This window comes from Cupressus sempervirens, chromosome 7 (genome assembly GCF_028749045.1).
Source record: "Cupressus sempervirens isolate cs-2001-9-10 chromosome 7, ASM2874904v1, whole genome shotgun sequence".
NCBI classification, from domain to species: Eukaryota; Viridiplantae; Streptophyta; class Pinopsida; order Cupressales; family Cupressaceae; genus Cupressus; species Cupressus sempervirens.
Window position 1 is genome coordinate 480969938 of NC_143124.1, and position 25626 is coordinate 480995563.

At 35.1% G+C, this 25626-nt stretch overlaps 1 protein-coding gene across 1 annotated transcript; it reads left to right on the plus strand.

Annotated features, from left to right (window-relative positions):
• The first annotated feature begins 20512 nt into the window (after nt 1–20512).
• Nucleotides 20513–25410, plus strand: LOC149547637 (11S globulin seed storage protein 2-like). The gene is made up of 6 exons (XM_089791739.1): nt 20513–21072; nt 21253–21498; nt 21850–22034; nt 22212–22538; nt 24667–24887; nt 24971–25410. Exons 2-6 carry the CDS (start codon nt 21291–21293, stop codon nt 25128–25130), a joined length of 1101 nt encoding a protein of 366 aa, XP_089647865.1. The 5' UTR covers nt 20513–21072; nt 21253–21290; the 3' UTR covers nt 25131–25410.
• Nucleotides 25411–25626: the final 216 nt, after the last annotated feature.

Genomic DNA, 25626 nt, shown 5'->3' on the forward strand with positions numbered 1-25626 from the left:
AGAAGATACTAATAGGACCCACAACCTAGGAAAATTTTTGTGAAAATCCTATACTAGTGAGTGTTGATGAGATTGAGAAGGAAGATAAGACATCTGCAGGGTAGAAAATTCAAACACAAGAGTCATCTATAGCCCCTCCTCAATCCACCATAGTGCAAGCTACATTACCTATTGTAGTATATCAAAGGAAGGAGACATCAACTTCTACTATCAGTATATTGGTACAAAGTGCTCCAATCTTAGGCAATGAAAAGGAAAAAGAAAATGACAAGGATGAGACAAATGAAGAGAAAAAAGATGAAACATAAGAGAATGAAGGAACACAAGCAAAAACAGGGTAGGATGTTACTCCTACACCTACAACACAATATCAAGTTGCAACTAAGAATATATAATGAGCAAATGATAGGACTAAAGAGCTAGGTTTGACTACAAAACCTAAGGAGAAACTAGTAATACAAACACTAGTGACTTTGCCAGAAATTGCTACTCCTCTAAGTCAATCTCTTCATAGGTTGAGTATAGAACCTATACCTTTACAATCATTAAGACTGAGTCCAAGAATATCCAAGGTAGATGAAGTTACATCATTTGGTGATGTGAACTTGGATGAAGTGATTGAGTTACAAACTTTTGATCTTGAAACCATCACTATTGAATAGATGGGCATACTATAGGATGGTCTTGCAAAGAAGAAAAACCAAGAACTACTAAATGGGGAGCATAGGAAGAAGCAAACATTTCTAGACATCAAGGATATCTTTCTTGATGCACTCAACTTGCCAACACCAGAAGAAACAAAGCCTATCATAGAGTAGTTAACTAGATTAGTTGAGAAGGGTAATGACATAGACCTAGATTCAAATGTGAAATTACTCGAATGGTCTAAAAGAAAGTTTCAAAATAAGGTTAATGAATGGATATCAAGTGCTATTGCACTATCATAGGTTGAGTTAGCAACCAAAGTTGACAATGTGAACAAGGTACTACAGAATATTTTCTCTTTATACACCAAATTGTGCAATCCAACACTTTCCACACAAGAAGTCAGGAGCCACATAATAAATTTGGAGAGTCATATGTAGTCAACTGGCATAACTCTACCAAGGTCTCCATCCTAGAGTGAGAAACATTTGAGGAATCTCCCAAACCCCCAGAGTCAGTTAGTAGTACTACATGCAGATGAAGAAAACATAAAAGCTAAACTAATTAGCATCCAATCTATACTGACTCCACATATTGAGATATTACATAAGGAACTATCCTTTGGTGAAACACTCATGAAGAAATATCTACATCTTTCTAATCATGAAGCCTTAGTACACCTTGTTGTTGAGTTGGCCATCAAAATCAAATCATTGGAGGTAGCTTGTGAAAATTAGGATTTTGCTTTGAAAATTATGGTTGAGGTCCATAAATCTATTTTGGATAAACACACTATAAGTGTATAACCCTTTGACATAAGTATCAAAAAGGGGGAGATAATATTTTTTGGGGAGATAATATTTTGAGAAAGGGTGAGTTAATGAAAGAAACAAAGTACATAGATCAGCTTATGCAAATCTATTCAATAGGAGGAATGATTTTGGTTCAGATATAGAACAACACAATTAACTTAGGAGGAGTTATTGAATTTTGAGGTATGACTAATGAGTCATAAGTTTTTGCAAGATTTTGAAGTTTTGAAATTTTATATGTAAGTGGATATTATCTAAGTTATGCTTGAAAGACTTAAGGTTATTCATGCATGACCAAGTATTTTACCACTCATGTCAAAGGGGCAGATTGTTAGTCTTAGATTGGTTTTGACATATAAGTGACAATATACTTAAATCATTTACTTAGTTCATGCCGAACATGTAATATGTGTCGAGCAAGAGATATTTAGTATGTGTCAAGTAACTAGTAAGTTCCAACTTACTCAAGTGTTGCGCTAATAGTATGTGTCAAGTGATCAATGGATGTCAAGTCATTTGGAGGCTAAGTTATAACATTGAAGTTGTAGTTAATATCAAGCATTAGGGAATTCAAGTGCTGAGTTATACAATTTTGACATAGTTGATTTTAATGACACAAACTTTGATGTAAACTATTTTTGAGCCAACTTAAGGATTGTTTTGCGATCTTAGATGATAAGAATGAATATTTATTGTGAATACCTCTACATTACATGCATCCAATCAAAAAAAGGGAAGGATTAAGCGATAATATGAATGAATCACAATTGTTGATTCATACCTAACCCTAAGTCACCTAGGTCTTCTTAAGGAGGACAAACCCTAAACTTTTTATGAATGTGTAAGGAAAATTGAAGAAAATTTTGCATGTGCAAACAGAGAATTCACGGTGACTAAGGAGTTGTGATATATAGAAAAATTAGTTAGAGGAGAATAGAGGAAAGGAATTAGAAGACAACAAAGATACATCTGATCATAAGGGATCAAGTACACATCAAGAAAGAGGTGATTTGTCATCAAGCAATGGAGTGCTAACTGAAGGATGACATTCTAATAGGTAAATAAGCTTTTAACAAAGTAGCCTTAACATACTATTGTAAATCCTTTAACACAGTGCTTACTTCATTATAAGTTGAAGTCCTTTTACTAGGAACACTTCAAACAGGGTGTTGAAATTCTTTAACAGGGTAATATCCAACAATCTTGTATGCCTTTAATAGGGCATACCTTTCAAAAGGTAGATCATGTTTCATGATAAAAACATTGTAACCTTCATGGGATACACTTTATTGCTGCAGTAGTGGAGATTTGTGGGTGTCACGCCCACCCCAATTTTACCTTCTACTTGGAGAGTTTCTGGGTAACCAAATATCTTGTGTCATACATGTGTTGAATGTTTTTACTTTCATGCTATGGATGTATATGGTTAATTTGGTATTTCAGTTTACATATATAAATTGTGAGATGGATGTGTGGTGAATGATTTTGAGGTTGAAGTTTTAAGTGTTGATTTCCCCCGCCCCCTCTTAGAGTTTACTTTACTATTGTATTTTCCAACAAATGCAATGTTAATGAACTAAACTAAGAAAACATAAAGCATTAATTTTTTTTGTATTTTGAAAGAAATTTTACAAATTTTTTGTATTTTTGAATTAAAATGCAAGAGCATAAATGAAATCTAATCCTATTGCCAAAAAAGACCTAACAAATATGAAATGAAATATAACACCATAAATCACAATAAGGCATCTAATATCACAAAAGATAACAGGGTAAGTGCATTGGGTTCACCAAAATGAATAGGAAGAAAGTAATGCCTATCCTCAACCCTAATTTCCAATAGGAATGATCTAAATTGATTAAGCACAAGAAAGTGATCAATGCACAAATGGATCATGTAATGGAAAATAAGGAGAAAAGAGGTCCTATGATCTTCCTATTTGAGAAGTATGTGCTTAAATCTTAAAATAGATAAAAGACTAATACTAACTTTAACGTAGAATGATTCTAGAAAATGTTGATTTCTGTTGTTAGTGTACAATTTTTGGGATCTCTACAACCTATTCTTGATTGGAAATGTCGAGATGAAGAAAACCCAAAAAGCTTGTGGCTATTTGAAGGGAGGTCGACCTTGATCCTAATAGTGGGACACAATCTTACCCTAGGGCATAATTGTTCCCTAAAAATTCGATCTTGACCTGTACTTTGACAGAATTTTTGTTCATGGATCCTAAAATTTTGACAAAAAGTGTATCCAAATCCGCTATTCCACACTTGTATCTCCAAGAAAAATGGTTTGCTTGTTTGGTTGGGGGGATTGCCTTGGTCAAACCCTAGTTTGGAATCAACCTTGAAATTTAATTAAAATTGTAATGTATATAAACAAAGTAAATGGGACTATTCACGTTGCTTATATTGAAATCCTTTTGGATGATCTAAATCCTTGAATCCACAATTACAAATGCTCCAAATGAATGTAGAAATGTATGTAGGACGTCTCAAATCAATGGCATTAGATCTTCAACACCAATCTAACTCCTAAAGAAGGCTGACATGGGAGAATTAAATCCCATTTAACCTCAATCCTTAAGAATATACCTAGATTAAATGTAATCTAAGATTCTACCATTTCAAAACCTGAAATAACCAAATCGAAAGCAAGAAAAAGAAACTTTTCGAAGCCCAATGTCCCAAAACTCCCAAAAATTGAAAAATGGACCTAGGGTGGGGATGAGGTCAACCCTACCTTAGGTCAGGGTCAAGGTCATCCTTGAGCTAGAGGGTCAAGGTTGACCTTGACCTAAAATGTCATCCTTGACCTAGAAAGTCAAAGTCCTCAGTTTCACAGAGAAAGTTGTCATAAATAGACTAGAAATAGAGAGAGAGTATTAGAACAGGGGGAAAACAACCAGATCCATGTAAAGACCCATTCAAGGCATTTTCTATGACCCCAAAACACTTACTCAAAGAGATAAACACTCTTAACATAGAAATTCTTCCATTTTAAGATGATATAGTTCCTATGTACTAGAAAGATCTAGTGGCTGAGTGCCTATGTCTTTCAATGTCATGGATCATTTACCATATGGAAATATTTTTTATTCCTATTTTGGAGGCATCCTTCCATGTTCATTGATCAACTTTACACTTTGGTGATTTGTGCCATTTGTATCTTTGATTTTAGTGGAATGCCTTTGTTTGTCTCCCTTTTCGAGTAGTGTCATCTAAGGACACTCATGCAGATTGTAGTCTTTTCTACTTGGTCATATTCCATGTTTGATTGATCATCTCTTCAAGATTTGATGTTTTATGCAATTTTTATCTTTGATTTTGTTTGTTTGGCATTATTTTTATTTTTATTTGAGTTTTGTCTTTTGAGGGAACTCATGCAAATTATAGTCTTCTCTTATGGGTCACATTCTATTACAATGAAGGTTCTCTAGATTTGTACTTACTTTTGTCAGAATTTTGTAGCTTCTTCATGCTTCGGTGGTATTCTTCATCATCATCCTTTCATTCCTATTTTTTAGGAAATTCTCTAGTTTAGAGTCTTTTGTAGTCTTTCATTAGTATTTTAGCATTATCTCCATCTCTTCTTGGAGTAGAGTTTTTCCCATGAGGTTTTCTCTATTTCTTCACTTTACAAAGATACAGTTGTGATTGGGTACGATTTTCTCTATTATTAAGTCATATTGACTTGGTCATTAAGTTACCTTTACTTCACTCTTAAGATATCACTTTATGAATTAATATCATTTAATAATTATATTAATTATTAAATGATTGTTTTATAGGATTTTCTATTTTAGGTTATTAGATCTCCTTTATGAGGATTGATCATTGTATTGTTTATTAATTTGTTTGATCTAATATATAATCTTTCATATTTTTAGAGCCCAAACCCTTGTTTTATTATTCCATTCTTCTCAGTGATAGGTTATCTTTGCATGGAAGTGATTGTGGCTTAATGAACTTGGATTGTCAACTTCTACAAATATTTCTTATACAAGTCATTAATAAGGATCAAATTCGATTCAAGATTTTAAACCCCAATAGTGGCAAAATAGCCTTCCACATTACATGTAACAACCATAACCAAACCATTATCTTGTTTGAAAATTTAAAGTACATAAAAAATAATTATGTATAAATGCAAAAATAAATAAAGATCAATTTAAATTCAGAATATAAAAGTGTCAAACTCTTATTTGAGTCCCACATAAGTAACAAGGCATTCATTCACATTAAGACAATACATTCCAAAGTGGCTTTGAAATGGATCAAGAAAATTTGATTAAGTTCTAGTACACATATTTCAATCCCTAATGACAATCATTTGAGGAATGTAAGTTGGAAGGTGTCAAGTACTCTTAACAAGACAATTATGTAGAGAATCAGGTTATGCAAAAGATGGATAGACATGACATGAATGCAGAGTGGTTGAGGGTGATCCAATAGTAAGGATAAAAGTATCATATTTTCTAAGCTTCTAGGATAGGGGGACAAGGGGATGAGGATCATAATTTTTGGGTAAGGCATTATTTTCATTACAACCATGTTTTGTAACAAAAACTCTTAACATTGTGGGAAAGTATTGGTAGTATAAAAGGGTGAAATGATGGAGGTAGGCAACATCCTTTGATGAATGAAGGGCTTTGATAGAATATAAAAAATCTAACATTGAAAGTACTCCCTCTTTTTTTCAAGATAAGAAATCTAATCATCCTTACACCAATTAATAGAGGCATATGCAACTCAATCACCATTTGTTTTTAATCTAGGCTAAAGATCAAGTGAAGAAGTATAAATGTTGATGGTGATTGTACAAAGAATGTCATAAGGTTGCTTTTCAAAATGTAGATTGAGAGAGACAAGATGATAAAGCAACACAAACAAATAAGGGTAAAAAGAAAAGGTGCACAACACCACCAATTTATCTATTTTGTTCTTTACGTCAACCTCTAATATTTATAATTTTTTAGAGTTTTGGATTAACAATTAGGCTAAAGTCCTTTTTAGGTATAAATTTATTTCTTATATCAAGATAGCACAATATCCCATTACTCTACTGATTTAAATTGAATTTCCTCCCATTCTAGGGTGAAATGAATTGAATTACAACTAGTGGAGGGTCACCCATCATCCTTTAAGGGATTTTTAAAAACTAAGTAAAATAAGAAAAATATAGACAAAAAGAAAGAAACTAAATTAATTGGAGAAAAAAGTGTTAAACTACTTCCAACTAATTTTACACTTAATGGAGTATTCTAGAAAATTAAATCAAAAGAGGAAATTGGGGTACAAAAATTAAGAAGATTGAACTAATATATGGTTACAACACAAAGAGTGTAATATTAATGCTAAACTCTATGTTAAACTTTATACTAGTTGAAAAATCAAGGTAAATTTCTTGTAATAAAGAGTGCCTGAAAAGATTCTAACTACACTTAAATAAGTTTACAATATCTGAGACCAAGCCTAAATAATTTAAGGTGCTAACTTAAATCAACATTAAACCATGCTTTCTTTTGTTCTAGCTTGTCTAGTTGTATGGTGTTGATGTACATTTTCTCGTGGGCTTTCTTTGCTTATTTGTTTGTTACTTTGTAAAAGGTTTATGACCCTTTCAAAACCTGTTTTTACTTAATCAACACATTAAACCATGTTGTAGTAGAAAAGTATGTTGCAATAAAAAAACACCCACATAAGTAAGTAGCATGAGAAATATGAAATGCAAGCTTTCTTACATATTGTTGTACGAGGTGTCATTCTTTATTTTGTCAAAGAAGGAAAATAAATTGCAACAGGTTATGTGAGCAAGCCACTTTTTATTAAAGCTAGAAAATAAACTTTACCTAATAATGAGATATAAAATTTACTAAAATTGATGCATCTAAATCAATTTATCATTAAAAAAAATTGATTGTACTAATCTAAAATTTCATATAGAAAGTACTTTCCATAAATAATGCAAATAATCTATTTAGACATTCAACATTTTCACTCCCTAGTCTATAAAATATGGGGCATCTAATAACCAAATATTTCCAATATAAACAACATTGTAAAATCAACCAACAAAATTACATAGAAATGCACTTTACCCCCTAAATGCCAACAATTTAAAAAAAACATTTACTATCATTAGGTAGATCCTAAAATTCTAGTGAAGGATGTCAATGGCAGAGTACTACTAAATAAGATAGGTGTTTTCAACCCAACCATTTGCAAAACTACAATAGTAATAGTTCCTCCTTTCAAGGCAAAATTTAGAAGTCGTTGTGGTAGCATTCTTGAACTATGTTTAACATAGATTCTTGTAACCTATCCCATTACACTTTTAGTGGCCAAGACATGAATTAGGAGAAGCGATTAATTTTTGACATTTATGAAGATTACAATTCTTGTGACCTATCTTGTTACCCTTTGAGTGGCCATGACATCTAAATAAGGAGAAGCAACTAATTTTTGACATCTATGAAGATTTCAATTTCTTTGACTTGTATTGTTACCATTTGAATGGATAAGACATATAAATAAGGAAAAACACCTAATTTTTGATATCTATGAAGATTACAAAGGCCTCGAGTTAGGCACATAGGAATTCAAATACCAAAGCAAAGAAAGACAATCAAATTATTTAGTGGCTTTAATGTAAAGAATGCTCATAAATTTTGACCTCTTCATATTGAGAATGTGGAGAACTATAATGTGTTTTCAATGTTAAAAGGGAAAGGAATAAGCTGCCACATAAACCAAGAGGGATCAATAAAATTCTTGTGCAAAGGGTTAGAAATTAGCAAACAGAGTCATAAATTAAAAACATTAATACCACCAAAGATTTGTAAAATAAACAAAATGTAGGTAGTAGATGCTGGTGTAAATAAGTATTTACTATTTACACTTACTTAATTTTACTTAGGTTAATGCATATTTTTATTATTTATTTATTAGCCACCTAGGAGTATGCATACTTTTGTGAGTTGTCATGTTGACAACACAGGAAGTTCACACCTCTTTTATGCACATGGTGTCTACAACACAGGAATTAGCACACTAATTAAGCACATGGTGTCTACAACATCTCCACTTGAGATACAACTCATCATTCTTATCCACTCATCTAGAATGATGGATAAGATGTGTTCTTAGTTGTCATGCTTATCTTATCTCCTAGCTCCTTCTAGAGACATTCTAGGTGCTTCCTGAGAGGCCTTTATATATAGGCACTCCTAGTATGTTTGTACATACAATACATAGCAATATATGAGGACCTACTCTGATATATTGACCATATCCTTTTTGGTCTATAGTTGTGCTTATGTTTGAATTCTACAATCTTGGGTGAATCTTACCCTAAGGCAAATTCTTACATGGTATCAGAGCTCTTGGGGAATTTCTCGTCACAAAGTTGTTCGAGACCATCTTCTTGCTTCAGCACTACGGCCCAAATTTGGAGTATCGCAATCATTGGAAGTGTCTAGAGCTACATTTGACCTTGCCATTGCATCCAGAATGCTGATTCGATGAAAATCAACTATAAAGTTGCCTACCCTAGGCCATAGTTGGTTGTGAGGTAAAAGTTTTTTGCAAACTAGCACCCAAAGGCCCAATTTGCAATTTTGGTATGATCTTTTCAGATCTATACATTTAATTTTCATATCTACATTTTTTTCATCTACATCTCTGCTATTTTTTCAAATCTGCATTATTTTTTGAAAATATTTTGGTCATCAGGCCATAGGAGAGATTTTTTACAGGTGAAAATTGAAGCTTGCTAGTACAAATCAGATATTTGCATCATATTAGAAGGTCAAAAAACCCTTAAATTGACTTTTGTTTCACCGACATCAGACATCTGAGGTGAAATATAGAGTCATTTGATTTTTGGAGGCACGACAATGATTCAGGAAAAATAACAACAACATCGATTTTCAAACAGTGATATCTCCCTCATACAGACTCCTTTTTGCAAACAATTTTTTTTTTTGTTTTGGGGTAGAATTTCATGATCTACACATTGGTGCAGGAAGTTTGACATCTTTGTTCCTAAATTTTTTTGCAACACAAAAATCCTAATTTTTGTCACTTCAAATGATTAGTACGGGCTCATCTGGACACATAATCAAGTTTCATTTTTTTGAAAGTGCATAATTTTTTGTCTACTTTCTAGATATGCAATCAAATTATAGGTTTCATGGATAGAAATACTACTTTCAAAAATAGGCCATAAATTGGCAAGTGGCTATAAAATGCCTAAATCATACATTGGGGGGGTTGATCTTTTGCATTTTAGGGGGTTCATTGATTAATCTCATGGAGTCTTGTCACACATGTCAGTTTGGTGTTAGACCACATCTGACAACAAGGAACTATCACAAATGGAGTGCTTTGATACTTGATCATCTAAGAGACCATCAAAAATTGCTTCCTTGTCTCTATTCATTGCCACCACATTTTAATTGGACATATCTTTTGCAACTTCATCGCTTGTGGTATCACAATATGGGTAAGGAATCTTTTGCTCCTCTTAGAATGGCAAGAATGACAAGTTTTCATCATGATCTTTGGATGGCTCTTTGGGAAGCATATGGAGATCCATGTGTTCCTCCATTTCTAGAGGACATTCTACATCCAATCACTCCAGTTGTGGTACCTTCAACTCCAAATAAGATCACACCTCCAGATGCTTCTACTAATCTTGTTCCAGCCATGGATGCTCCGGATTCTATGTAGTAGGACCCTTTATGTCTTCTTACTCTACCTTCAAGTGATGACTTCCTTCTCGCCATTGTAGACCTGTTCATGGAGTCTCACATTAAAGATGTGGGAGACATCCTAGATGATATTTGTCTTCTTTTTTGAGGTGAATTTTTCATTTGTTGCTGCAGTGACAGATTCATGTACTTCAGCACAGTAGGGTACACTTTGTCTTCCACTTCTAGCCTCAGGTGATGACTTCTTGGTAGACATTGCAAGTTTGTTTGTGGAGTCACACACCATAGATTTGGGAGACATCCTTGATGATTTACATCTTCTCTTTGGTGAAGATGATCCTTCTACAGTTGTTGCGAGGGCCCACTCTGACCCTCATGTCCATTCTCTACATGATCAATCTTTACAAATTGATGTGATTGTGGATACTTATGTACAGCAATTGTCGGAGGTCTCTTTGTCATTTGAGAAGACTGTTGGTTCCTTGAAACAAGTTTTGCATCACTCCTTGTTTGATATGCACTTCTTCTTACCACTATTGAAGGGAGACCCCATCAACATCAACACAGGGACACTTGAACAAGTTTTAGAGACATCGTTCATCATCAAGATTCTTTCCACACATAGGGGAAGCATCTCATTTGTACCCTTTCCATTGTTTCTTCCAAAGGGGAGGAACATCATCCAACAGTCATGGATCAGCTTCTTCATTGGAGCATTTCTCACTGATCGACATACTACCTTTAGGGGGGGGACTACCTCATCTCCTTCTTCTCCTTTTTGAGGGGGGACTTTTTCCTCTTAGGGGGTTTTGTCTTTCTCCCTGTTCTCTCTTGTATCTACTTGTTGTATGTCTTAATGGGGGGATCTTGATTACTCCATTCATCCATGCATCTTTTTTCATCTCTATTTTTGGGGGAGGGTTTTTCCCACGAGGTTTTCCCTCTTTCTCCACTTTGTGAGAGATTTCATATCATTATGTACATGGGTACCTAACATGGCCTAGTAGTTGAGACCCATCATGCATTTCATCCTAGTTTTTGTAAGGTTAAGGGCATTCCCCTAAGTTGTACTTAAGGGGGGGTGTTGGAATAAATAATTATTTACTATTTACACTTACTTAAGTTTACTTAGGTTAATGCATATTTTTATTATTTATTTATTAGCCACCTAGGAGTATGTGTACTCTTGTGAGTTGTCATGTTGATAACACAAGAGTTCGCACCTCTTTTATGCACTTAGTGTCTACAACACAAGAGTTAGCACACTAATTAAGCACATGGTGTCTCCAACATCTCCACTTGAGATACACCTCATCATTCTTATCCACTCATATAGAATGATGGATAAGACATTTGCTTAGTTGTCATGCTTATCTTATCTCCTAGCTCCTTCTAGAGACATTCTAGGTGCTTCCTGAGAGGCCTTTATATATAGGCACTCCTAGTGTCTTTGTACATACAATACAAAGCAATGTATGAGGACATACTCTAATATATTGATCATATCCTTTTTGGTCTACAATTGTGCTTGTGTTCGAGTTCTATGATCTTGGGTGAATCTTGCCCTTAAGAAAATTATTATAGTAGATAATCCTCAACTGACATCATCAAACAAAATTGCTATATGAATTGGAAAAAACATAGAATATTAAACAATAATACCTTTGAGTCCAAACCAAGATTGAGATTAAGAATATAAAGATGAAGGAAAAAATTGAGTTTCATCCACTGTAAGGGCACCTTTATTTGTATTAATAAGGAAATACAAGTTGACTCCCTCGATGTGAAAGCCACATCTAGTAGTCTACACAGGAAACTCGATAACAACATGTCAATATTCCTTGCCACCACTTGCCACAACCTTCCAATCTCATTTCTCTTTCAAATGTTTTGTGCAATAAAATAAAAATATCACCATGAAAAAAAACCCTTCATAAACAACTAAGCGACTTCCTTCCAAGACACATTTTTTCCTCAACACATCACTTCTTATTCATGAACCCGCTATGGCTCATATTTTGTGTATTTGGAATTTGGATCCTTGCCTCCACAACCACTCTAGGTGGATTTAATGGTGGAATGATGTCATTTCCTATACAACAATATTTCTCCCCACAAATTTCCATACTATCAAGGACTTGTGTGTAGCTTCTGAGGCCTTGGTCATGAATCCTCTTGATTCAAACCTGTAACTTTAGCTTACTAATCTCCATCATCAGATAAAAGTGCTATAAACTATGCCACCATGGGTACCTAGATTAAGTGTTGTCTCCACTAGCTTGAAGTTGGAGATCAAGCTTCTAAGGAGTTTTTTCAGGTTCTTACAGCTCACCATACCTCTATGGGGATTAAAAATAATTGAGGAAGGCAAACATATTTTCTCTGAGCTTCATGACATTCTTCAATATTTTATCCGATATTGTGAGAAGGTGTTCACATGAGTGCATGGAAATTCAACTGATAGGTATCAAGATTTGAAGGAATGCACCGTTGTTACTACAAACTAGCTTGTGGTTGAACAACATAATTTTTGTGAGAAAATTTTCACCATCAGTGACCTCAAAAAAGATACCTTCTCCATGGCAAATAAAAATGATCATGGGTGTGATGGTTTCTTGTGTGAATTTTACAAGGCTTTGTGGGATTCTATTGGGCCTGACCTGCGTAAAGTTTACATTGAATTTTTTTACACTAAATCATTAGGCAACATTATCAACAAGGGAAACATTAAATTCATACCTAAAGTTGGAGACCCTAAGGATATTTGTAACTAGAGGTCAATCACTTTGTTGAATGTCTCCTATAAAATTATAGCCAAGGCCCTAACTCTCAAGATTCACCATATTTTGCCTCTAATTATGCACCTAGAGAAGACTAATTTCATCAAATCCAAATACATTCTTGGCAATATTATTTTGGTTTGGAAAGGCATGGAATGGGCTCGCAAGTCTAAGAAACAAGCTCTTTTTCTCTAAATTAATTTTGTTAAGGCTTAAGACTATATTGAATGGCCTTCCATTCTTTCCATGCTTAATACTTTTGGATTTGGTCTAGTGTTTATCTAGTCAGTCCAAATGCTCTTCAAGGAAACATATGCTTGCATCACCATCAATGATAGACAATCTAAGGCCTTTGGTCTCTTTAGGTCCATTTGTTAGGGATGTTCTCTTGATCCATCTTTGTATGTTCTTGTTGCCAAAGGGTTTGGGTGTATTCTTTCTAATGTCATTTCTTCAAGCCATCTCAAAGGCATTTCCCTACCTAAGTCACCTACCCAACTTGTTAATGGGCACTTTGCTAATGACTTCTTCCTCACTCTAATTGAGGACAAGGAAATGTTTCTAATGTTTCAAATTGCCTTAACTCTTTTTGTCTAGATTCTGGGTCAACTATAAAATGGTACAAAAACCTTGTTCTATTGAAAATCCTTCCTTTGGGCACCACTATGGCTCTTATAGTACAATTGGAAATGGGTTCAACACAAAGAGATCTTTTGTTTTCTAGGTATCCCCTTCGCATTCCAAGTTTTGATTATGGATCTTTGGAATGTTGTTATTGCCAAGATTATGAAGAAGTTTGATTATTGGATCATCAAGCCACTTTATTTGGTCAAAAAATTCCAAATTTTCTCTAAGGTTCTGGTTGCTACCCATGTGGATTATTATTCCTATTGCATTCCTTCCAAGGCCTCTTATTTGAAGCTTGAGAAGCTCCTTAGGGATTTGGTTTAGACTTCTAGGTTATATCACCATGGAATTTACAAAGTCACTTAGGAGTATTGTTGTCTTCCTAAGGAGTCTAGCAGCCTTGATCTTATTTCCACTTAAAAGAATGGTATCACATTATGTGCCAAATGGATCATCTGTGCTCTCACTGGTGATGAAGACTGGAAATTTCTTCTAAGGTATTGCATTTCTTCTAGATTAGAAGTTAATAGACCTACTTTGAAGGGGATTGGTTTTCAAACCCTTCTCATCATGCCTGGACCAATGCCATCTAGTGAGCCTAGGAAGCCATCAAGTCGTGGATTTGTTGGGTTGGTGATGGTTTCAAGGATGGGCTATCAATTTTAATCACTGAAAAATGGTCATTTAGACTATTATCCCCCTTTCTTAGCATTTTAGCTAAATTAATTAATCATTTTCCTAGGCCAAATTGCTAAAAAAAAATCAACTTATTTGATTTAACCTATAGTTTGGCTATATTATCCTAAGTTTAAAAGAACATGTCCCCTTTTAATTAAATAAAAGACCTCATTTGTCTAACCCACTCAATGTGCATACATAAAAAACAATTCCTATTTTCAAAATAAAATAAAAGACATTTTTGTCTACACATGAATGCACAACTTTCTATATGAGAGGAATCTTTAAAAAAAAAACTTTAATTCTCCTCCACACATTTCAAACCCTCTCAAAAGGAAACTATTGATTGTGATTGGTGGAGATGCTTGTGCACATGGATCACTCAAGATGCATTCCCCACCCTTGATTGTCCACTTTTTGATCTTGATCTCAACCTTTCGTTTATACTCAAAAGAGAGAGCTCTCCCCTTCTCAAAAGATCTACATTTCTTGAGTATTGTTATGTTGTAGGTTTCTTGATATATCTATTGGAGCTTTGTGGAGCACTTCTACTTCTTATATAAATTCTCCCATTTACATTTCATATTAGCTTAGATTTATATTGCAAATAGCTTAGTTCAATTTTTAATAGCTTAAATCAGCTAGTTTGACTAGATTGACATATTAACACTCTCATTTTGATTATTCTAGTTGCATTGTTCATATCATTCTAGCTTAGTTTCATTCTTGCATTGCATTATTGAGAGTTCTTTTGGACACTTACATTTTTTCTCTTTCCTGAAGAACCTCCCATTGCATGGTTTACTAGCAATGACTACATCTCTAAGGCTCAGCTAAGATCTCATTTCATACTTGTTTATGCACCTTTGCACTCCATGGATAGGGAGCTATAAGCTAACATTCAAGTATTCCAACTCATGGAATCACTTGAGTAGAAGGGTTTAGGGTAGTGGACATTTCTATTGTACATTTCTAGTGATCATAGTAAACCTGTGACATGCAAAACCTCACATCAGTATACCTCACATGGATATCAGAAACTTAAAAACAAACGAGTGACCAAACATAAATATTCACAAGATCTCTATAGCAAGATACTTGAAGGATGCGATATACATCCTCCAATGTGATGGTGGCCTCGCCAGTAGGAAAATGAAAGGTCTTGTGCTTGTTATGCCATCGCTCGGCTAAGTAGTCAATAACCCATGGTTTTCCCATATATGGGGCATGCCTATTAATCATCTCAAACCCATAGTCGATATGGTGACCTTCTCATCATTACCTAGATGATGGAGGATGCACAACCCCACTACCTTACAAGATTTGATGAGAAGGCTGAGAAAAATAATTTACAAAATCGGGTCAAACAAACATAAAAAACATCAGCATCAACTCAAAAACATCATTGATCAAGCAAAATGACAGAAAACGTTGCTCATACATGTAGAGTTTAAGCTAGAAAGCTCAAAAATAGACTGTGTGACTGAACAACTATCGTATGATGCATTTTATACTACTCGAGTGATACTTTTTAGTCATGTGATATTTTGCACAATGTCATATGATATTTGGGCATATATGATGCAATAGAGTTTTCTAAAGCCATGTGTTACACTGTGTCTGATAGAAGTACTATGCAATACTTCTTAAAATACCCATGTGATACTTTTAAAGTATCACACAATATTTGTGTCAAAACATCTAAAAACACATTTAAAACATGTTTATAGACTTAAAAAGTCAAAAAAAATAAAGACTCATCAGGGCCTCATAGTCGGGTGGTTGATTGTACAATTGGCTACGCTTGACACAATGTCTATCGGTCAAAAGACTAGCTAGCATCATGATCTTTCTCCGAATCACTCAAAATCTCTCTAGAATCACAAAAGACAAATTAATTGAAAATGACCCTTGGACCCCTTATATAGTCCTCTGACCTCATTTTGACTCATTTTTCAAACCCCTTGAAATTTTGCAAAAAATTGCACCCATGGCTAATTTCAACATCTTGGATGCATTTTCAGGATCAAAATCAAAATCCAAGTTCATCTTGATAGTCAAAACTACATTTCAAAATTCTACCTTCTTCTATGCAGTTAGCTGACCTTTTGAGATCTAATCTTTGCTGGGGCATCTTTATTTCTCCATGTCTTCACCATTTCTACACTTCGTACCTACTTTAATTCACATCTTTCACTTATAAATCATCTTTCTACTTGATTTGACCCAACTCTAATATTTTATCTTTCTTGGCCAACTCTAGTCAAACTGGGGCATCCTATCACTTCCTTATGGTCACTCTTTGGTTGTAATCTCCTATTTATCATCATGGACTCTACTATATCTTGATTTTCTCATATCTTTCTCATTTTTGCATTCCCTTTACCTCATTTTGATTTCGGTCCTGAGGGGGCAGAAATACTCTATCATCAATTGCTACAACTATCTATTTCTCAGGAGCATATGTTTGACCTTTTCATTTTCTCTTGATCTATCTACTTTGCTTGGTGTTAATACTCTTCTTGAGTTCTGATATCATCTCTACCCTAGTGTTCACTACTATTTCAATTAGGTAATACATTTAAGACTTGTTATCTCCTTCAGTATTTTGTTCTTCAAAATCAGATATCTATCTATTTGTTTCCTACTTGGCTTCTATATTCTTTAACGTAATGTGTTCCAGATCGATCACACATTAGTCAAAGAGGGACAAATGTAATCACCTAAAAATGGTCATCTAGACTATTAGCCCCCTTTCTCAGTATTTTGGCTAAATTAACTAATCATTTGCCTAGGTCAATTTGCTGAACAATTTAATTTATTTGATTTAACCTATACTTTGGCACCTAAAAATGGTCATCTAGACTACTAACCCCCTTTCTTAGTATTTTGGCTAAATTAATTAATCATTTGCCTTGGAAAAATTGCTAAAAAAATAATTTATTTGATTTAACATATAGTTTGGCACCTAAAAATGGTCATCTAGACTATTAGTCCCCTTTCTTAGTATTTTGGCTATATTAATTAATCATTTGCCTAGGTCAAATTGCTAAAAAATTATTTTATTTTATTTAATCTATAGTTTGGCTATATTATCCTAAGTTCATATTTGATTAAAAGAACATGTCCCCTTTTAATTAAATAAATGACCCCATTCTTCTAACTCACTCAATGTGCATACATAAAGCATTATTCTTATTTTTAAAATAAGAATAAAAGACATTTTTGTCTACACATGAATGCACAACTTCCTATATGAGAGGAATCTTTTATTTTAAATAAAACTTTAATTCTCTTCCACACATTTCAAACCCTCTCAAAAGCCAACTATTAATTGTGATTGGTGGAGATGCTTGTGCACATGGATCATTCAAGTGCATTCCCCACCTTTGATTGTCCACTTCTTGATCTTGATCTCAACCGTTTGTCTATCTTTAAAACAAAGAGCTCTCCCCTTCTCAAAAGATCTACATTTACTGAGTATTGTTATGCTGAAGATTTCTTGATAGATCTATTGGAGCTTTGTTGAGAACTTCTACTTGTTTTCTAAATTCTCTCATTTATATTGCATATTAGCTTAGACTCATATTGCAAGTAGCTTAGTTCAATTTGTAATAGCTTAAATCGCCTAGTTTAACTAGCTTGGCTCAATAACACTCTCACTTTGATTATTCTAGTTGCATTGTTCATATCATTCTACTTTAGTTTCATTCTTGCATTGCATGATTGAGAGTTCTTTTGGACACTTGCATTCTTGATCTTGCCTTAACAACCTCCCATTGCATGTTTTACTAGCAAGGGTTGCATCTCTAAGGCTCAGCTGAGAGCTCATTTCATACTTGTTTATGCACCTTTGCACTCCATGGATAGGGAGCTCTAAGCCGAGATTCAAGCATTCTAACTCATGGGATCACTTGAGTAGAAGAGTTTAGGATAGTGCACATTTCTAGTGTACATCTATGAACCAAGATAATATTTGTTAGTCTCCCCTTTTTGTGGTGCAAGGGGTTCCACTTGCTTAAGTGTAGGGTACTAGTGCAATGTATTTTTTCAAACATGACATCGAGACACCTAAAGATCTATTTTCTAGAGTTACCATGAGCCTCAGAACATGGGAAGACATGCATGTCCAATTTCGTATGACTCATCCATATCATCATACTTTTGACCTACCAATCTTTGCTTTGCATCCTCATATGCTCCACAAGCTAGGTATTCATCCAATCAAGCCATGGTGGAAGAACTAGAAGTGGTATATGTGCACTCCTCTTGTTAATTACAAGCCCAAGATGAGATACCTCTAGCTGGTGCCACACTTGCCTATGGTTGATACTCTCAAGTAAAGGTGGCACCTCTAATCTTCTTAGCATAACTAGCGATACATGTTTAACACTATTTGGAATGACATCATTGAGATGAAGATTACCCACTTTTCTTGGTGTTTCTTGTTCCTGGGATTGCCTCTAGGTCTTTGGCTAAAGCGTTTGGTGGTTTCTAACCCTCTTTGTACCTTTTGTGGGCAACCTAGGTCCTTTTTGCATTTTTTTGGTTCTATCACAAAGCCCAACAATGTTGGCTCTAGATTCATGATTTTTTCAAGCCTTTTAGACTAAAGTCATTTTCTTGGCACATGATCTTGCTGGGAGATTCACCCAAAATTCCCTTCAAGTATACCCAAATTTGGCATGCTTTTAGGATGAAGATTCTATTCACTCTTTGGAAGGATAGGAATGTTTTTTTTTTTTCACTCACAACTTTCTTCATATAAATGTTTCCATGTGTACTAAAGCTTGTATATGTAATAATGTAATAATGTAGATATAGTTACAAACTAATAAGGTGGCCCACCTGCAGGAGCTTCTCAATCATTAGGGTAATGCCCCATGTATGGAGGTTAGAGTGTTGCCAAATTCTAGTTATGTTGACTGCACTCCACCTCATGGTTGCCACAGGGGTCATAGTTCTTCCACCCACTGCTCTTATACACCTTGGTTCAAGGCTCCCCATCGCTCTCTTGGCAGTGAGAATAATGGTTGGCATCACAGCTTAACCTCCCCAGTGCGACATGGCTTTGGATGGTCCCTAGGTCTGGCTCCTACTTATTGTTGTTGGTTGGTCCATCCATGGTGGTGGTTCTATGTGGCCCACTTCTTCCAAATGGTCCTTTCCTTGCCTAACCTTTGTCAACCAACTCAAGAGGCTTGGGTGGTCTTTTCTTGACCAACCTGTTAACCCCGTTGTTGTATGGAGTTTTGATGATCGTCAATATCCTCCTCCCTTGGTTGGCACTACTCTTGCAGCCTAAGAATACTATTTTTTTTAATGAATAGTTTATAAGTAATCTAACCTTGTTGTCGTGTGTACTTTCATAGGTTGATCTTGTATCCCTGGACCTTTTTTAGGAATATGTAACTTCAATAATTAATTAATAGAGAAAGGACTATTCATTAAAAAAAAACCTCTGCCAATGAGAAAACCAAAATTTTGAAGCCAAAAATTCTTTTTAATAGACAATAATGAATGGACCATAATTTCGTGAAAATGTTTAAGTGTTCACAATTTCAAAAATAAAACCTCAAAACATTAATGCCTGCCTTTAGAAGGCAAGGATTAATATAGATGTACTCTTGATTCAAGATAACTAAAAACCTTTTTGCATTATACATTTTTACACTACCAACAATATTACTTTGGATGTTCGAGTTCTCTCTCTAATTTTTGTTTTGCTATTTCTGTTTATATGTTATATGAAACCAACTGAAGTGGGATCTAGTGACGGGAGATCAAGAGTGCCTCCCTATAAATCTAGTAAGAATTGTAAACTTTAAAATCACTTGTCACTATGTAGTTTGAATTCCGTATGACTAATGTTGGCAATTAATATAGATGAGGATTATATGAAGATAACCCCATGTCCTGTTATGACTACTTAAAGGCCAATTCTACTGAATTTTAAGTTTGAGTGTTCCCATGCAAATTTTTTATTAACGAAAAATGATAAATTATAATATTTTCCCATTTTCGTGGAGTGGCTTGAAAATGAAAAATAAACTTGACAAAAACAAGGGGGTTGAAATAAGGCTTATTGAGAAAAAATAGTACAAAATCAGACATAGCACCACAAATTGATTTCCTACTTATTTTTCTTCCCATTTTTCTTCTTTAAATTTTAATTTTGAACTTTATGATAAATAATTTAATTCAAACATTATATTTACGATTGATTAAAAATTAAGAATAAAATATAATGACTATAGGACCATTAGCTCCACACACAAAAGTTTGCAGCGGCATGGAGACCTAAGAGGAAGATCTGGAAATGCACACACTCAAAATCAGTGATTCAAAAGAAGATGCAACATTTTTCGAGCATATATGTCTCAAATCATATAAATTGCACCGTAGCCACTACCCAAATTTAGTGCATGTGGAGGTATTTAAAGCAAGTTTTGAGGATCTAGCGATTCACACGAATGGAGATATTATGGAGAATGGAACAGATAAAGGCAAGCTGATGCATGATTATCACTATAGACACACATGCAAGCTTAAGTTGCTTTTTTTAAGGACAGACTTCGATTCTTCGCGTGAATTTTGTTGCATGAGAATCGCATGCCTGACGTGGCCCTAGTGAACAGGCTGTCGACAAGCGTTTTTCCCTTACATCGGATAGTATCAAAATTGCATGGCTCGTCGATCCAGGAAAATCTCGTCGATCTATGCATATCCTTATACAAAATACGGAGTACTATATAAAGGGTTCCACCCTCATCATCCTCATTATTCTTGCGCCATTGTCTTCGCCAGTACAAGGTATGGATTTTTAATTTGTCATGACCCATTTCTGCAATAACTTAGAAGTAATGAAAGATTTGCTTTAGGGATAAATAGTAGATTTTGGGCAAAGTATTCTGTTATAGATTTTGATCTTAAGCCAAATTATAGAATGTCTGGCATAGAGCTGTTGGTGTTTAAAAACAGTCTAATCTACAGGAATCAGTGTGAATTAAGGTCATATTGTTAAATAAACAATGGAAGCTGTACCCAAGAGAAATTTGACCCCAGCCTTGCCGAAGGAGATAATTAGTACGGAGGGTGGGCGTTATCAAGTATGGTTGAGTTCAGATGTGAATATGCTGTCTGAAGGAAGAATTGGAGCAGCCAAACTCATTCTCAACCATCTTGGCTTTTCCTTGCCAATGTACTCTGACTCTTCTAAGGTCTGCTATGTGCTTGGAGGTATGTATCCAGTTTCCAATCATCTCTTTTTGGTTCAGCAAAGACATATCAATTATGTCATTTATAAGCTCGTTAATGAGGGTGTAAAATATATATTGAAAAGTTGAGAAACGAAGCAGTAAATATTAATCGCATATAAGGCCGCGATGCATAGAGGGCTGCTTTTGTTACATCTTCTAGTTTTTTCTGAGACCATTTCCAAATAATGCATGGAGCCTTTGACATGCAACAGCCCTTTAGAGCCTAGCCTATATACGATCATGTCTGTTCCTTTTCCGTTAAAAGGCATTTCGAGGTAATGTACATGGGATAGTCTCACTCCACTGTTACCTCCCTGGTTATTTTATGCAGGATCGGGACTTTTTGGCATAGTTTTGGCAGAGGAGCCAGAGCGGGTACTGAAGGTTAAGACAGGAGATGCTATTGCACTCCCCATGGGAGCAGTGAGCTGGTGGTTCAATGACAACCCCTCAGAGGAGCTGGAGGTCCTCTTCCTGGGGGATACATCAAAAGGCCACAGATCAGGGGAGTTCACTGTATGTGTCCTTAAACCATAAGTAAAAATCATTCCATTCCGTTCTAGTTTTTCCTTGTTGATCCCTCTTTATGTATCTTTGCAGGATTTTTACCTTGTTGATCCCTCTCTATGTATCTTTGCAGGATTATTACCTTGTTGGTTTTCCTCGTTGATCCCTCTTTATGTATCTTTGCAGGATTTTTACCTTGTTGGTGCCTCAAATGCGCTGTACCACGGATTTAGCAAAAGATTTATGTGCAGAGCATGGGATCTGAAGGAAAATGAGCTCGACCATATTCTGAGTAGCCAATCTGGAAGTGGAATTGTTAAATTAGCGGAAGGAACAAGAATGCCCACCCCTGAAACCGAAGAAGGAGACAAGCTGAGATTGGTATTCAATTGTGAGGAAGCCACACCGGACATAGACATTGAAGACGGAGGCCGTGTAGTGGTGCTCACTCCTAATAATTTGCCACTCTTGAAGGAAATAGAATTGGGAGGAGACCTTGTCAAAATTGATAAGGTAACCTTCTATTTTAATCATATAATGTTTCTCACTAAAATAGTTATTATTTTGCCTCTTCGCTTCTGGATTATAATGTGCAAGTTTTTTATTGCATCAATGTTTCGGATCACACTGTGTGTCTGATGGATCACTGAGTGCAATTCAAAACGCTGGTGCAATCTGATGCAGAGCATCATGGAAAACCCATTAACAACAAAGGATTATACTGATCCCATGTTTCAAGGTCATGTCTACATTTTGATCTTTATCACAGGGTTTAGGCCTCAAGGCCTATTTGTCTACAATACCAATCATTATCCATTACCTTGCATGTAGTTCACCATACCAAACTCAAAGTGTCCACTTGCTCCATCCATCCATCCCTCAAGAAACTGCAACATTCATCATAATGACAAATTCCAACTTGTATTGAGCAATAGTTAACAAAATCTTGACGAGTTTTCTCAGTAGTGAAACCGATTCATCCATTCAAGGAACATTGTCAGTCCTGATGGATTCTCCCATTTACCCTATCCTTCTATCGTCCACAACAGCTTTTGTCCATAGGGTAAAACACAAACAAATGCAAACTCTTGTTTGCTGTCCATGGATTGCTTCAATATTTATAACCATAGAAGACCAAACCAAACACACATGACAATGTTACCTACCAACTCATATCCTTATCAAAGTTTATTACATCCTTCATAGTTCTATTGTTGGCATTGAATCAACCTTTTATTAAATGAATCAGACTTGGTATTACTGTGACTGTCTTCTACGTGACAATTAGACCACATACATCAAAACATTTGCAAAGAACTTCAATCTTTCATGAAACTCGGAGTTCCATATGCTTCGTTGATCTTATTTGATCCTTAGATTCAATCCACACCTCATACAGATGCTAATGAGAAACAAAACCTCTGTCTTTACTGTTAAACACAGAAAATCCACTGCTGCAGCCCGATAGAGCATCAATTTTCTCACAAAATGAAAAACCAATAAACATAAATCAAATACAAATTAACGCCCTTTGAATCTGGTTCTAACTTCCAGAAGATTATGAATTTTCAACGGTTAAAACTCAAGCTATGAACAAACCCTTACAGGTTGTTCTGTTAGTGAGGGTTTTAAACAGATTTTAGGAGAAGTCATTTATTCTCGACTTAGAATCCATGGAAGTTTCCTAAATCATTTTTTTCTTGTAGTAGAGTCATTCCTCTACAGCTTACAATGATTTTTGGCCATCATTCAATCAACTGCATATAAGAAGAATGCATAAGAACAGTAGAATTACTTGTCTGTCTTGAAAAACAGTCAATGTTGAACAAAAGTTCCAACCTTCTTCATTGATTCCTCATTAAAAATACATAGAGAATATATTATATGGAGTATTCCACTTTCTCAGTCCTTCCTCAAACATTACATGAAGGGTTTACGTTCAAAACTTAAACTCCATGACTGTTAGCCCAAACCCACAGATCTGTATGACAGTCAGAGGCGTATGAGATTTAGTACCATGAAACTTCTTCCAACCTGTCTAACCGCCTAGATTTGACCATTACAATCATTTTATAATGCATTTGACAGTTTCTAACTGCTCCAACTATCATTACCACCGAACACCTCCCTTATACAAGGTTTGTGCAACTTGTTGACATATTTTGCATTTTAACACATTTTGACTTCTAGACTTTGCATGAACCCTCCTAACACATAAAAACGGATTATAAATGACCATTTACGACCTTCTCACCCTTCCATGGGCTTATTTGCATGATTTGACGAATTCAGAACCTTAGTTGCACAACTTCACAACTTTTTTACAATTGAATTACATGGCTTTGCATAATGACTCAATATGATTTAACATATTCAAATGATCTTAAAGATTCAAATATCAATGAAATTACTCATGACACGTCTTTCATCCTCCTGGAAACTCCTGATATGCCTTTGTGCCAGGTACTCCTGCACCACAATCAATATCCTACACAGCACAATCCAGAAGTAAAGCAGGAATTGATAATGAACTTTGGAAATCTAGTCTCTCACAGTCTGTTTATGTTTCCTGAGTGTTTGACTTGTGCTAGCAATATGGTGATCTGATTGGCTTATGTTGAAATTTATACAATATTTTCAGGAAGCTATGTGTTCACCTGGGTATTCATCAGATTCAGCATTCCAAGTGACATATATAACTAAAGGCAGTGGAAGGGTTGAGGTTGTGGGTGTAGATGGAAAGAGGGCACTGGAGTTTGATTTACAGCCTGGTTACCTGTTCATTGTTCCTAGATTTTATGTGGTTTCTAAGATTGCAGGAGATGAAGGGATGCAATGGTTCTCCATCATCACTAAACCTAAGTAGGTTTCTTCTTGTTTAGCCAATTTGATTTTATTCTCAGTAAATTTTCTTCTTCTAACAACAAATGTCTTTGTGGGTATAGTCCCGTGTTTACAAATCATGCAGGTAAGACTGGTGTGTTGAAGGCCCTATCAAAGGAGACTTTTGCAGCCACCTTCAATGTTGATGAAAAGTTTGAGGCTCTGTTCCGCTCTAAACGAACCCAGGATGCTGTCTTTTTCCCTCCTCCCAAAAAGGAGTGACATTTGAAGGGTGTAGGCCCTCAGAATTATGCGCATTTCCATTGGTTGGATCTTGTTTTTAATTTTCTAAGAATTCTCGGTTCTTGGTGAACTTCTCATAATTTGGATTTTCTCCCCGGTTGCTATCCATTAGTAGAAGGCCATAAATGAAGTTACAATATGACTTAATTGGATGGAGTTTGGATGCTCTTTGGTCCTTGGTATTTCTTTGATTGTATTGCTTCGAACTTTTTAGATTGTTGGATTGCAATATGGCTTAGATAAATGGTTTTTTGTGCAATTCTCTCATTTTCATTAGCAGTTTGTGTTCTTTTGGAATTAGATGATCATTAAATAGTTCTCTATCAATTGACTTAAGTCATTTCTAGCTGAACTTTAGCAGTGTGGATTTGAATAAATTTAGTGCATATCGGATTGTACTTCTAACACAATTGAGTCATTGTGTTACTGAGTTGTACTAAGTGGCTTTTGGATGGTAGCTGCATTGGCACTCGAT